The 16,621-nt window shown below is 39.8% G+C and overlaps 1 protein-coding gene across 1 annotated transcript in view; it reads right to left on the reverse strand.

The window, feature by feature from the left end:
• Phex (phosphate regulating endopeptidase homolog X-linked) overlaps nucleotides 1–16,621 on the reverse strand; it is a 213,574-nt gene that overhangs the window by 141,621 nt on the left and 55,332 nt on the right. Inside the window, exons 10-11 of the mRNA XM_027432770.2 lie at nucleotides 14,681–14,764; nucleotides 13,316–13,461 (exon numbers count right to left, since the gene is read on the reverse strand). Coding sequence (XP_027288571.1) covers nucleotides 13,316–13,461; nucleotides 14,681–14,764 — 230 coding nt within the window. The remainder of the gene's footprint in view (nucleotides 1–13,315; nucleotides 13,462–14,680; nucleotides 14,765–16,621) is intronic.

Genomic DNA, 16,621 nt, shown 5'->3' on the forward strand with positions numbered 1-16,621 from the left:
TGTGGGGGCTGATAACTGAACACAGGTCCTCTGCAAGAGCAGTAAGTGCTCTTAATCACTAAGTCATCTCTCCAATCCCTCAAAGAATTATTTTTAATAAATATAGAAATAGAAAAATTTAAAGATAAAATGTTTAAGGACATGAATTAATGTTTCAAACATCATGACATTTGTACTTGAAGACATATTATCTACATAAAATTATGTTAGTGTGACAAGGTATGTAAATAAGTGTTTCATAAAGTTTTCTTGACTATTTCAGAAAGTTTTGGTGTACTCTTGTCAGATTTGGCCCAGTCACCACTGTTTTTCCTTCTGGCTAACTAAAATGATGTACTAGTATAAATAAAGGGACAACTTGCAATTTCCTTGTTATAAATTTGTACTTCCATTACTAATAATCACCATAATTCCTGTTTCTCTAAAGGAGGGATTAGGTGAGGGGAGAAGAGGTGGACAGAGAGAGTATGGAGAGAGATGACTGAAATGGGTGGCATTTAGGGGGTGATGTGGAAATCTAGTGTAGTGGAAACTTCCTGGAACCTATGAGGATGACCCCAGAGAGGTCTCCTAGTAATGGAGGATATGGAGCCATCTTCTGTAACCATGATAAGCTTCCAGTGGTGACACTGGGACTTCAACCAAGCCTTTACAAAGCATTCAACCCACAGCCTGTCCTGCCTTCAAGAGAGCCGGGGACCAGAGGCTGGATGGCCTAGAGACCTAGGATAGAACCAAACATGACTGACAAAAAAGTCAACAAAATGATCCCTAATGATATTCTGCTCTGCTCATAGATCGGTGCCTAGCCCAACTGTCACCAAAGAGGCTTCCTCCAGCAACTGATGGGAGCAGATGCAGAGACCCACAACCAAACATTAGGTGGAGCTCATGGAACTCTGTAGAAGATGGGGAGGAAGACTTGTAGGAGCCAGAGGGGTTGAGGACACCAGGATAACACTTCCCACAAAATCAACTAAGCAGTGCTCATAGGGGCTTGCTGAGACTGAAGCAGCAATTATGGAGCCTGCATGAGACTGTGCTACATGCTGTGGTTGTTTAGCTTGGGATTTCTCTTATATTCCAAATAGTGGGAGAGGGGTTGTCTCTGACTCTTTTGTCTGTTCATGAGACCCCATTTCCTCCTACTGGATTGCCATGCCCAGCCATGATATGAGGATTTATGCCTAGTCTATTGTATCTTGCTATGCAGTGTTCAGTTGATATCACTGGGAGCCTGCTTTTTTCTGAAGGGAAATGGAGGAGCAGGGGATCTGGGGGAGAAGGGAGGTGGGGAAGTATGGGAAGAAGGGGAGGGAAGGGAAACTGAAGTCAGAAGAATAAAGAAAAATAAGGCAAAATGAATTTTAAGCCACTTCTTTGTGATATGATGATTCATATATCTATAACTATAATATTTCAGAGTTATTTTCAATGTATGAATGAAAACAAACTAACAATAGCAAACAGTGTGTCCCGCAAACAATGGGCCTGTGGTGTTCGATATAGTTGAACTCTATTAATCCTAATTATTTTTTTAATTTACAAAATAAAAAGATAGACATTCTAAAATTTCCTCTTGAACCTAATAGGCAATGCCAGGCAGGGTATACAGACATCTCCTCAGAGTTAGTTACTAAAAGAAACACACCATCTTAGGCATTTCCTTTTTCCCTACATATCTCTACTCCTCAACAAGCCAAGAATTCTCACTGAGCATTTACTATTGACTCAGCACCTACAGTCAGTATGATGGTTAATATTGTCAACTTGACAGGATCTAGAATCACTTGAAAAACAAACCTCTGGGCAAGCCTATGAGAGGTTATCGAGATTTAAGTTAACTGAGGTGGGAAGACCCACCCTGAATGTGGGTGGCACCACCCTATGGGCAGGAGTGCCAGCTCAAATAAAAAGAAGAAAGCCAGCTGAGCACAAGCATTTCCTTCTTTCTGCTTCCTGACTGTAGATGCAATGTGACCAACTGCCTCAAACACTAGCCACCATGACTTCTCCACTATGGTAGATTGTCTCTGCAAACTGAGAGATGAAATAAACTCTTCTTTCATGCTTTTATTGGGTGTTTGTTTGACCCCCCCAATGCAGAAAGGAACTGTTACAGTGGAGAAGGGAATAGTTGAGCTTATTAAATTATTTTCTAATTGTTCAGACATAGTATAATATGTAAGAGACCCTTCTTTCATGGACTCAACACATCCTGAGCACACAGGTATGTACTAATAGTTCTAGGTACTGGAGAGATAGAGAGGTAAGAAAAATATTATCTCTGAGATACTTAAGCTTTCAGGTGAATAAATAGATAATTGAAGCTTAGAATCATTAAGTGAACTCTTCATCACACAGTCAGTGGGTTTCAAACAAGTAGACTCAGCTGGAGAGTCTTGGTAAGTGCAGATGTAAAGGCACCCTAGGTCAATTAAATCATCAGTTCTACAGTAAGACCTAACACAAACATTATCTTTAATTACTGCCTCCACCAAGTACTATGCATAGGCCACTGTAATAAGCCATGGAGGCAAGGCCAGAGCCAGATATGTCTAAAGCCGATGTGCTTTCCTACACACCACACAGTGATATGTGAAAGCCACTACTTCAACAGCAGTTTCCTGACCAGTCACAGACATCTGAAAACACTTTGCCAGAGATGCTTTGCAAAAATCTATGGAGATCGGCCGGCCTGACCCCTACCGAGGTGAGTGTACCCTCTGCTCTTGCCCAACTCCTGCCCAAAGTCCCATTCACCCCGATCTCTCTGGGCCTGCACCTGCTTGGAGTGGACCCGCCCAGCCAGGGAGTATCTCCTTGAGTCTGGAAACACCCCACTCTTCCTTCACCCTCCGCCTGCCTAACCCCTACCGAGGTCTGAGCCCTACCTAGTGAGGAGACTACCAGGAGCGGCAAGACCGTCCAGAGCTGCGGATATTGAAGTCTTGGCCCACACACAATACTGGGTCACAAGAAGAGATAGAGAGACCCCACCTGCACCCACTGGAAGAAGAAATGGAAAGAAGATAGAATAAAAACACACTCAACATCAGAAAGACCAATATGACACCACCAGAATCTAGGGAATCCACACCAGCAAGATCTGAAAAGGCCAACACGGAGGATGAAGAAGAGATGGACTTCAAAAATTATCTTAGGAAGATAATAGAGACCTTTAAAGAGGAAACAAGAAAATCCCTTAAAGAAATAGAAGAAAAAAAACAAGCAAAAAATTAAATGAAATGGAGGAAAAGACAAACCAGAAAAATTCAAGAAATAAACAAATCTCTTAAAGAATCTAAAGAAAGGCAAGAAAAAACAACCAAATAAGTGAAGGAAGCACTCAAAACAGTTCAAGGCATGAAAGCAGAAATAGACACATTAAGGAAAACACAGAATGAGGCAATGCTGGAAATATAAAGGCTGGATAAATGGTCAGGAACTAAAGATGTGAGTATAACCAATAGAATTCAAGACATGGAAGGGAGAATCTCAGTTGTTGAAGACTCGCTAGAGGATATACAGTCATCGACCAAGAAAATCTCAAGTGCAACAAATCCCTAACACAAAATATCCAGGAAATATTGGACACTGTGAAAAGGCCAAACCTAAGAATAATAGGTATAGAATAAGGTGAAGAAATAATGCTCAAAGGTACAGAAAACATATTAAATAAAATCATAGAAGAAAACTTCCCCAACCTACAGAAGGATATGCCTATGAAAGTACAAGAAGCTTACAGAACACCAAACAGACCACAAAAAGAAGTCCCCTCGACACATAATAATCAAAACACCAAACCTACAGAATAAAGAGAAAATATTAAGAACAGCAAAGGAAGAAGACCAAGTAACATATAAAGGCAGACCTATCAGATTCACACCCGTCTTCTCAATGGAAACTTTGAAAGCCAGAAGGTCCTGGATAGATATCCTAAAAACACTAAGGGAGCATGGATGCCAACCCAGACTACTGTACCCAGCAAAACTTTCAATCACTATAGATGAAGAAAACACAATATTCCATGACAAAAAAGATTTAAACAATACATATCCACAAATCCAGTACTACAGAAAGTTCTGGAAGGAAAACTCCAACCCAACGAAGATAACTGAATTCACAAAAGCATAGGCAATAGATAATCCAATTTTACCTAACACTAAAAGAAACAGGTAGGCAAAATACACACACAATGGCACCACCAACAGTAAATCCAAAACAAACAAGAACCAACAATCAATGGACATTAATATCCCTCAATATCAACGGTCTTAACCTGCCCATAAAAAGATACAGGCTAACAGAATGGATACAAACACAGAATCCATCCTTCGGCTGCATACAAGAAATACATCTCAATGTCAAAGATACATGTTAACTCAGAGTAAAGGGTTGGGAAAAGATTTTCCAATCAAATGAGCCCAAGAAACAAGCTGGTGTAGCAATCCTAGTATCTAACAAATTGGACTTCAAACTAAAATCAATAAAAAGAGATGAAGAAGGACATTTCATACACATCACAGGAAAAGTCCATCAAGATGAAGTCTCCATCCTGAACATCTATGCCACAAATATGATGACAGCCACATTTGAAAAGAAACATTACTAAAGCACAAACCACACACTCTTATACTAGGAGACTTCAACACTCCCTTTCACCACTAGACAGGACCACCAGACAGAAACGTAACAAAGAAAAAAGGGATCTAACAGAAGTGAATACACAACTGGGTTTAACAGATATCTATAGAACATTCCATCCAAACACAAAAGAAAATACCTTCTTCTCAGCGCCACATGGAGCCTTCTCTAAAATTGACCACATAGTTGGCAACAAAGCAAACCTCCACAGATACAAAAGAATTGAAATAACCCCCTGTATCTTATCAGATCACCATGTTTAAAGGTAGAATTCAACAACAATACAAATTGCAGAAAACCTACATACTTGTGGAAATTGAATAACACCCAATTGCACCATTCCTGGGTTGAGGAAGAAATTAAAGACTTTCTAGAATTTGATGAGAATGTAGACACAACATACCCAAACTTACCGGACACTCTGAAAGCAGTGCTAAGAGAAAAGTTCATAGCACTAAGTGCCCACATGAAGAAACTGGAGAAAAGTCACACTAGAGAATTGACAGAACAAGTGAAACCTTTAGAGCAAAAAGAAGCAAACTCGCCACGGAGGAGCAGACACCAGGAAATAATCAAACTGAGAGCTAAAATCAATGAAGTAGAAACTAGGAAAACATTACAAAGAGTTGGTTCTTTGAGAAGATCAACAAGATAGACAAACATCTATCCAAACTAACCAAAAGGCAGAGAGAGAGAGCATGCTAATTAACAAAATCAGAAACAAAAAGGGGGATATAACAACGGACACTGAGGAAATCCAAAGAATCATCAGGTAATACTTTGAAAACCTGTACTCCACAAAATTTGAAAATCTAAAGGAAATGGACAATTTTGTGTATAGATATCACTTACCAAAACTAAACCAAGAACAGGTAAGCAGTTTAAATCGACCTATAACCCCTAATGAAATAGAAGCCTCCCAACCAAAAAAAGCCCAGGGCCCGAATGGGAAGGGCTAGGAACTCCTGAGCTGATTGGGAGCATGAGGGTAGGGGAGAGGGAGCTGTCAGAATGAGAGGATAAGATGAGGAGGGGAGAGGAGGAAATGGAGGACCAGAAATGTTGAGTTGGGGGAAGAATAGAAGAGAGCAGGATGAGAGATACCATATCAGAGGGAACCATTATAGGTCCAAGGAGAGATCTGGTACTAGGGAGATTTCTAGAGATCTACAAGGATGACACAAACTGACAATCTAGGCAATGGTGGAGAGGATAACCTAAATGCCCTCCCCCTATAATGAGACTGATGACTACTTTTTATGCCATCCTAGAGCCCTCATCCAGTGGCTGATGGAAGCAAAAGCAGATACACACAGATATACACTGAACTGAATTCTGGAACCCAATTGCAGAGAGGGAGGAATGAAGATCGAAGGGGCCGGTACCAGGCTGGTGAAACCCACAGAAACATCTGGCCCTCACAAGGGGGAACACATGAACCCCAGACTGTTGTTTGGGAGGCCAGCACAGGATTGATCCAGACCCCTGAACATGGATGTCAATTAGGAGGCCTCCACACTCTAGGGAGACCCTGGTACTGGATTAGTATTTTTCCCTTGTGTAGGAAGGGACTTTGAGAGCCCATCCCACTCGAAGGGATGCCATTCCTTGACTCTTGGCCTGGACACATGGGGAAGTGCCTAGGCCCGGCCCAGTATGATGTGGTGGAGCCCCCATTGAGGGCCCTACCCTGCCTGGGGAGTAGAGGGTGGATGGGGTGGGAGGCAAGTTGGGGGTTGGAGGGAGGCTTGGGGGTAGGGGGTAGGGGAGGGAGACAGAGAAGGGATTGACATGTGAAGCAAGCTTGTTCCTAATTTGAACTAATAAAAAAAAATAAGGAGAAAAAGAAGAAAAGAAAACATACACTCACTTAACATTATGCAGATTGTATTTAGGAATATATATGTATCTATACCTACATAAGCGTATGTAACAATAACTAAGATAACTAATTTAAAAAAAAGAGGCCATGGACTTGAAGGAGAGCAAGGAGGGGTTTATGGGAGGGTTTGCAATTTTGAAAGGGGGAATTGATGCTATTATATTATAATCTTTAAAAAGAAATAATTTTAAAAATTCAAAAAAATCTATGTAGATCAAAAAAGAACAGTGAGGCCTTTCTGGCCAAGACCTTACTAAGACAATAGCATAACAAGATCTCTGAGAGGTAGAAGATGGAATGCTAGCTGGAAGGTGACCCAGAGAGACAATGGCACTGATGAGTTGTTCCAATGTGTTATAAAACTGCTGACAAAATAATATGGGGTATAGCTTAGGAGTGATAATATCACCATGCCTGGAGCAGAGATGACCATAATGACTGAATCACTACCACATAATGATCAGACACATCAAAAAACAAAACAAAAGAAAAATCAGACTCAGCAACAGTCATTGAAAATAACCCATAATATCCTTCTTTTGGTTCAAAAAGCATTTTTCTCAATACAGTAATTTCCCCAAATGGTAATAAATAAAGGGAAAAAATTATCCCAGCAAAGAACCCATCACTAGGACAGCAATATGAAATTCTTCCCCAAAGCCTCTGACTGTAGGGTAGCTATTATTATCACCATTTATAGATGGAGAAAGCAAAGGTCAAAAGTCAAGAGCTTTTGAAAGAATTGCTCAATCTTTCCATTTGAATTTGCATTTACTCCTCCCTCCTCATACTTACTCTTTAAAGTGAGCCAGAAATGTTCTCAAGAGCCAATGAGGTCTTCTAAAATCCTTTAGACAAATGCCTAAGGCAGTAGTTCTCAAAGTAGTCCTTGGGCCAGTAGGTCACACATGACTGGGAAAACTAGGTATAAAAGCCCTGATCCCTACATTTCTCCACTGCTCGTGGGAATGCCAACTTGTACAGCCACTTTGGAAATCAGTATGGTGACTCCTCAGGAAAATGGGAATCAGTCTACCACAAGATCCAGCAATTGCACTCTTAGGCATATACCCAAAAGAAGCACATTCATACAACAAGGACATCTGTTCAACGATGTTCATAGCAGCACTATTTGTAATAGCCAGAAACTGGAAGCAGCCTAGGTGACCCTCTACCAAAGAATGGATATAGAAAATGTGGTACATTTACACAATGGAGTACTACTCAGCAGAAAAAAAAAACAATGAAATCTTGAAATTTGCAGGAAAATGGATGGAACTCGAAGAAACCATTCTGAGCAAGGTAACCCAATCACAAAAGACAAACATGATATGTACTCACTCACATGTGGATTTTAGACATAGAGTAAAAGATTACCAGCCTACAATCCACACTGCCAGAGAAACTAGTAAACGGGGAGGACCCTAAAAGAGACAAACATTGTCCCCTGGAGAAGGGGAAAGGGTCAAGATCCCCTGAGCAAATTGAGAGCATGGGAAGGGGGAGGAGGGAACTACAAGAATGAAAAGGGAAGAAGAGGAAGGATGCAGAGGTCATGAGGGAGCAGAAAGGTTGAGTCAGGTGTAGAATAGAAGAAAGAGTTTGTGATAGGTAGGGTTTTAGTTGGGGGGTAGGGGAGGATGGGAGCGAGAAGGGAACTGGGATTGTCATGTAAATCAATCTTGTTCCTAATTCAAATAAAAAAGCCCTGATCCCTACCCTAGATCTATCACTGCATTAATAACTATAGTAATGGGGCCCCAGAAATTTGTATGTTAACAAGTCCTACCCAGTCTATTCTGATATATGTCATGGTTGAGAACTGATAGTGTAAGAAAATCCCATCTTCCTAATGATCTGCATCTCACAATGCTCCAATTTATAAGACCTCAGATCTAGTGTAAGGCACCACTACTCTTCTCATTGTCTCATAGTCCTAGGGACAATGGTAGCTTCTTGATGTTATTAAGAATGTGGATTGACATTTTGTATCTCATTTGGCCTTTCATTTTCTCCCATCATCTCTGTAACTACTTCTGTATATATTTTCTTTGTTTGAAATACCACTATGGACTGAATGTGTAGCCCTCTAGATTTACATGTTAAAACTGTTACACTAATGCATTGACATCTGATTACGGGGACCTTGAAATTTCATTGGATTGAGAGGATATCATGAAGGCAAACACTTATTTATTTATTTTAAACTATAGATGCATAATCACTATAAATGGAGTCAGAAAGAGATGGAAGTAACTTGAAGGATGCAGCCCTCCTTACTTACTCACTTTTTCTCCACTTGAACCATCACCTCTTTTTTCTATGGCAACCTCTAGATTATGCCTCCAATTTTGCACCCCAACCATTTGCTCCCCTGAACTACAAGAGTCAATGTAGTCTCTGTATCATCACTTCTGGTGGGGTGTCTCTTGCTCCATTATTTTTTTATATACTGCCTACCAAGAGTCAGCGGTTGAAGATGTGGGTTCAATGCTAGAGTTCTTGTTTAGCACTTGCAAGATACTGGGTTCAATCTGCAGTAACGCAAGAAAAATTTCTGTATTACTGTCAACATATCTAATCATTTAGGAGGAATGTCCCCATCCTACCACGTGAGCAGTAGGCTTGATCTAAAGATTGAAGCAGCAATCAAGAAATGAGCAGTTGATCCCAACCAAAGACACATTTGGAACATAAAAAATAACAGAAGAATTGCAAACACTAGCAATATATATATATATATATATATATATATATATTCTGATATAACTAATCAGAAATATGCTGCTACAGGTTGGACATCTCTAACCTACAAATAAAAAAATCCAAAGTGCCTCCAAATCTGAAAGGCTCTGCATATTAACACAAGACTACAAGTAAAAATTTCTATATGTCATAATGTCATAACAGGACACAAAATGCAGGCACACCAAATCTATCTTATGAAATGACCTTCAGTCTAAGTTTAGGTGTACATAAACACAAATGTTGAGTTTTGTGTCTACAATGAAATCTCATCTTATCATGTATATGCAAATACTCCAAATTCAGAAAAAAAATCTAAGTTCTAATCCACATCTAGTACCAAGCATTTGGATCTGAAATGTTTAACAAATATCTCTAAAACCACCAAAGAAGTTTTAAAAGTACCTATTTTGCATACAGGAACAAGTATGGAACAAAGAGATGGAGTATGAAAACAAATGTGAACCAATTCAGAATATCATCTCTGCTTGTTAATTATGAGTCACTGTACAAATCACCGACTATGGAAAATAGAGGCCACTTAGAGAACTTCTCTGAGATGACAGATCATTATTAATCTTGATGTTAGTCAATGTCAAAGTGACCTATGTACAGTTTCCAACAGCAAATTCTCAGAACAGAGGCAGCACAGAAACACCAAATAGAAGGGCAGATGGGAAGAGGTTGGAAGCAATAAGCCTTCTCTATCCATCCTGAGCCCTAAACAGCCTGTCAGATTCTAGCCTCTAACTTCGAAGGCAGTATCTGTATTCACATTAGTTCCACCATGCCAGATGTTCAGCATGGCCTTTTTCCTCTCTTCCCTACCTGAAGAAATATTTCTTATCCTTTGGGATTCTGATCACAGGTCACACATGGTGGTGGTAAAGCATTTGGTAAATGTCTAGAAACTTTAAAGTGCCTACTATGTGAGAGGCACTATGCTGCACTTCAAAACTACAAAAGCTATTTCACTAAGTTGTGGCAAGATTTGTGGAGCTGTAAAAACAAACAAAACAAAACAAAACAAAAACAAAAACAAAAACAACAAAAAACAAAAAACAAAAAACACTAGTCATTTCAAAAGAATAGTATAAGCTCTTTCTTTGATAAAAGTATCTCTAGGGAAAATCACACTCCTTCTCCCCCAGACATACAGACAGACTCCATTTCCCAGGCTCTCTTACAGTTAGATGTGTCACAAGGCTGAGTCATGTCTTAGGAAATGTTGACAGAATTGACTTATCCCACTTGAAGGCCTTTCCACAAACACCTATACAATCCTTCACCTACTCTCTTTCTTTAGCCACCAGCTGAATGGAGAGAGTTCCACAATCCTAAAGGAAGGTCAAGCTACAAGACAGAACTATCCTGTCATATATTTTACAGGATCATAGGGCAATGAGAGTTTATAGACACTTTTTACAGCACCTGGCACATACAGTAACTATGGAGACCCTAGAAGACCTTTCCTCAATTAGACTTTTCAGATTACACAAGTGAGGTCCAAATATGATAGATCAGCAGGGAATTCAGTCCAGAAGTACATTTTTTTGCTCAGCACAATGCAAGGACCTAGAAAACAAAGGCTAAGAAGGGGAATGGAAGGAAGGAGAGAGGAGGGGGTTGGAAGACAGACACATAAAATGGGGACAAAAGCAGGAAAGAAGACAGACTCAAAAAGTAATGTAATCAGCAATGTGAAACCTTACTATGACATGGAAAGTGCTGTCAATCTTTTCAAGACACATATAGTATCTTAAAAAGCTCATAAGTGTTCGTGGAACTCCCATTTTTTGATGAGTTGGTTGTTAGAAAACTGTAAAACATCTTGGTTTATGTTTATGCTTAAGTGAAATTTTCTATGAACATAACATCTGCAGGAGCCTTCTATCTAAACGTTGTTCTACAGTTGTTCATTGTGTTCAATTTGGGTAAGTTATCAATTTAACATGAACTACATGAAAATCTCCCTCCAGTTTTTCCTCCTGCAGTTGCTACAAAAAGTCCCATTTATAAAATACAATCACTACCAGAGTTTTATGGCCCTGGTTATAAATTAAGCTTTGGAAAAAATCAAATTAATACAATTTCCAAAAGTTCCTACTATCTTAGAATGAAGTTCAGAGTCACCAGAAGAAACTGACTCCCTAGCTCCTGAACAATGAGTACACAGTGTGGCAAATACCTCCTTTTGGTAGAAACCAGCATGTGAATCCAAAATGTGCTCAGCAACACAATGGCATATGGAGAAAGAAGAGTACTTGGGTTTCATTTCCTAGTACAGGTTGAGCAACCCCAATGGAGGAACTTGAAACCCAAAATGCTCCAAAATCTACAACATTTTAAGCAGTAACTTTACACCATACATAGAAAAGTCCACACCTAACTCCTGTGAAAAGTCCCAGTCAAAATATGCATATGTTACAAATATTATATAAAATTGTAAGTCTACATGCATATGTCATACATGAAATACAATGAATGTTGTATTTAGACTTGGATCCTATTACCAATATATCTCATTAAGTATATGTCCACTTCTGGGCCCATGTTCCTTGAATAAGGGATGCTTAACCTCTAATTTTAGAGCTATGAAATGTTTACAAAGTAGTTTTATAATACAGTGATCCCTCCCCATTTTCCTCATCCCCAAAAAAGAGAATCATAAAACTATACTGGGATGCCTGTTTAAAATTAAGATTCCTGGGGCCAGAGAGATGGCTCAGTTATTAAGAACACTAGTTGCTCTTCCAGAGGACCCAAGTTGGGTTCCCAGTACGCATGTGTCAGCTCACAACTGACTATGATTCCAGTCCCGTGGAGATCCAATGCCCTCCTCTTCCCTCCACGGGTCCCAGGCACCCTCGTGGTACACACTTGCATATACATGTAGACAAAACATTCATAATACAAAATGAAATATAGATTTCTGGCCCCCCTGCAGACCTACTACACAAGACTCTGTGGAGGAGATGGTGTTTGCATATGTATTTTCAACAAGGGCCTAAGGAGATATGGCAGGTAGCACTTGCCCTAGATAGGGCACATTGGAATAGAAAAGCTTACCATCACATAGGATTACCCACTGTCAGATTCAATTTTCACTTAGCAAATCTCTAAAGGATCACTATTTCTCCCTAGATGGTAAAGTTATTGTTTCTTCTGTGATTTTCTTTTTTTTTTTTGTATGTTATCAATGAACATGGAAGATATCTTAAACAGCTGCAGCTTTTTTGAAATCTAGATGTTTCTATGGGGTAGAAGTAGGCATTAGATGCTAAATTTTATACCTAGGATTTCTGTAAGCACCTGTAAAAAGAAACTTAATGTTTGGAAACATGGACAGTATCTGAATCATAAAATATTTGTGTTTTTACCATAGCACAGCAATTAGTTTTAGTGAATTGTTTTTCTAAACGTGTTCACCTTTCATTTTCTGTATCAAATATAAATGGTTTAATGAGCATTTTTAGGACATTTTCACTGTAGTCCTAAGCTAGCAAAGCTACAAACCCTAAACATTATTTAAAATAAGAAACGTGATCATTCCTAAAGTTGTTTCATCCATCCAATTTTCCTACAGACCTCAAAGTATTCTTGTCTTTTCCACACAGGTAATTTGGTCTGTTGCCAGAAAATGACTTGCTGACAAAAAATAAACAGAAAGAACAAAATGCAGCAAAAGACCAAGAATGGACTGGAGGGAGTTTTTATATAGAAATCTCAGGAAATACATCATCACTAACTAGTTCCCAAAACTAATAAACCATTTAGGTTCTCAGAGAAAACGTATGGAGAAATAAGAAATTAGGGTAAATAAGGGACAAAAACCATTGTGTAGTTGTTGTCATCTCGGCAAGTGAATTACCCCAGACAATGATGTGGGCCAATTTATCACAAAGGGCACTGTAATTTTCCCTGTGACTGTTTTGCTGTAACTTTCTTTAAAAGCAATTTTCAAAGCACATGAAAAATGGAGACCTTTCTAATTTATAGAGAAAACAAAAGCCACAGTAAAATGCACATGGAAGTTCTTACTTCTTCCTCTCAGAGCCTAATATCCTAAACAAATCTTTAAAATATTGTGGGACGCGAACCACCACATTCTCCGAGGGGCCGATGTCTTTCAAGTGTGGGTAGAGTCTGGTATCAATGACCTTCTTGATATAGCCCAGCCAGTCAAACTGAGGATAGAGAAAACAAATGAAACCTATGTTAAGGCAGCAAGTAAGCAGGAAGGCATTCAAGTAGAGTAGGCTGAGCATAATCTATACCATCCAAATCATTAACGATGAAACTGCTCATCATTTGCTTATCCAGAAGCTGAAGCCAAATCATTGCCACTCAGACCTATGGCTTTCATTACAAATGGAGCCTATGTTCTGTATCACAAACTTCTGGAACAGTAGACACTCTCATGTTGTAATATATGATGCACTCCCTCGGCTGCTCCAGCCCTCTTCACCCACCATCTTTCTATCTTGTTCCCTTAGCCTTACTTCTCTCCAAGCCCTTCTCTTCTGTGAGTTTAGTTCACTCCTCTAATCCCTTACTCTCCTTCCCTCAATACTCTCCCTGTAACTCTCATGTTCCCCCTCTTCCTCCCCTAAAGTCAGATACAGATCCCTTAGCACACTATTGGTCTTCTCTTCTGTGTGACCTCTCTTATTCCAGGAGGGGCAAAAAGCCACAACATAATAACCCACCTCCATTCTATAGAGCATCGTGCTTCTCTAAAACAATCACTGCTTCGTATTTTGTATTGGCTTCACTAAAGGCCATTTGCCAACTCTTTCCCCTTTTTCTGCCTCCACTACTAGTGAACCTCCAAACCAGTTACTTACTTGTCTAGCAACCACTTCCTGACCTCTGGCCCCATAGCAGGGATGGTCACATGACCAAATTCTAGTCAGAATTAAAATCAAGTCATCTAGGAACATTCTGAAAAGGGACTTTTCTGTTTACCCAGGTAAAATAAACAAGTCAGACGGGACCATGGGTCCTTCCGCATTTGCCTTGCCCTAATGTGGAAGAGCTACAGTGGTCACTTTATAATCATGTTATCAAAATGAAGTAAAAAAGGCCTGAGGAGGGTAAAATGTCAAGATAAGGTCTATACAATGTTAAACAGCTGAACAAACACCAACTAGTGCCCATAGCTGTGTTGTAAGAGTGGCCTTCCTGTTTTAAGCCATTGTCAGAAAGCTCTTAGTATTCTCTACATCTGAGGAAATCCCACTGCACACACAAGGGTACATTATGTGATAATTGAAAAGAAAGATAATCAAATGATGAATAGTAAGATTTACGAGTTACAAGGCTAACTTTTATACACAGATGAAATATAATCCCTTGTAAAATATCAGGTAACAGAAAATTTTCTTGCAGAGAGTTTTCACCAACCTGGGGAATCATAGCACTGAGTTCTGAGATGTTCATTTTATTATACATAGCCTCACTGGTTCGGTTTTCATGTGGAATCATTATCTGTCAAAAAGAGATTTGGGTTATTTTTTCAAATGAATAATTTATTATTGCATGACAGCTTTTCACATGTGCCAAAACATCTGTATATTATTATCAACTTTTTCAAGACTTTGGTGTGATGCCCAGCTGTGGAGAAAAAATGAAAAAAACAAGCAAACAGCATTTTAGACAGGATAAAGAAAATAAAAAGAAACTTAGATATCCTCTTCAGTGGGAAATATTGTCCCCAGTACAAAAAGAATTTCCCAGAATGCCCTTCTCCTCTACCATGTGAATGGTCCAAGTCCATCGCTGGCTCAGTTTTGAGAACCAAGCTGAAGTTGCACAACTAAGGTCAACATTCCATGTTTACCTATGGTATTCTGACAATGACCTCAGTTCATTCACCTCTAGGGGATGGTCAATGAGAAAAAGGAAGCTATGTGCATATCATTGGCACCTGTGGATAATTTTTTTGACCTTCTGATTTCCCACTGCTAGAGGTATGAATTTGGTCACCGCCTAGGCAGACAATTCACAAGCTTCTAGCCTCTTCCATATTTAGTCTAAAAACTGCAATAATGACTCTTCCTCAAGAGTCATCTTAACCCCGTCCATTGACCAACCATAGCTCCCTTACCCATATTATTATTTTGCTTTAGGGCCTTCTTTCTACTCCCCCGCATCCATCTAGCCATCTCCCATAACTGTCACCTACAACTCTCCTACCCTCATGCCTCTTGCCCATTATCACCATCTCCATGGCTGGCACTTAACTGAAGACTTTGTCTGAGGTTTATGTTCTCTAACAAGCCTTTGCAATTGAACTCTACTTCAGGACAACTCCATGGACAAGTCCTCTCTCTACTTGTTCAGGCTCTCAGACAGAGATAGGGTACATGCATATTTTGTAGCAATCTTTACTCATTCAGATTTGATAAGGCTTTTTTTATTTCTGAGTCTCATAAACTTCCCTAAGACTATGCATCTGGGTAATTTGGGATGTGACGAGTCACCTGAAGACTAAGGGAATGAGAGGAACATTCCTACTAAGAAAAAACACCATCACAGATATTTCAAGGAAAAATCACAAAGGCTAAATGAAAGGCAGTTGCCCCTCTCTTCTAAGTCCTTTAGTGTCTAATTGTCTCCCTCCCCACTCTCCATTGCAGAGGTGACCTGCCCCTTTCCTTTCCATTTCCTTGTTTTTTTTTTTTTTTTTTGAATCCTAAAGCATTGCCTCAGAGGATTTCTACATGTCTCTCCCACCCTCCTCCTTTCTCAACTGAGAGCCCAAGCTCCAGCTGAAACCCTTTGGCCTCAAAGCTGTTTTCAGCTCTGTAGCAGCTGCTCCCCTCCACACAATGGATTTGTCACTTCATTTACCCTCTCAGCAATTCGGTCTTGCCTCAGCCCAGCTGTTTTTAGATTTCTTTTTGGTCTAACTCTCTGGCTCAAGGCATGGCCTTCCATGCTATTTATCACACCTTCAGTTCAAATTAGTACTCTACTCTGGGCCTCCTATTTGTTTTGGAAGGGAATCCAGACAGCTTGTAGACATGGCTTACAGGCACATCTGCAAGAAGCTTCACAACATTCATGGGACATGCAATAATAAACTTTTTAAAGTGAAATTGGGTTCATTAAGAATACGTTTTACACTGAGATGAACTCTGGAATCCAGTTGCAGAGAGGAAGGACCAGGCTGGAGAAACCCACAGAAACAGCTGACCTGAACAAGGGGTTGCTCATGGATCCCAGACTGATAGCTGGAAAACCAGCATAGGACTGTTTCAGACCCCCTGAAGGAGGAAATCAGTTTGGAGGTCTGGGCAATGTATGGGGCCACTGGTAATAGTGGGTCAGTATTTACCCCTA

This window comes from Cricetulus griseus, chromosome X, assembly GCF_003668045.3.
Source record: "Cricetulus griseus strain 17A/GY chromosome X, alternate assembly CriGri-PICRH-1.0, whole genome shotgun sequence".
NCBI classification, from domain to species: domain Eukaryota; kingdom Metazoa; phylum Chordata; class Mammalia; order Rodentia; family Cricetidae; genus Cricetulus; species Cricetulus griseus.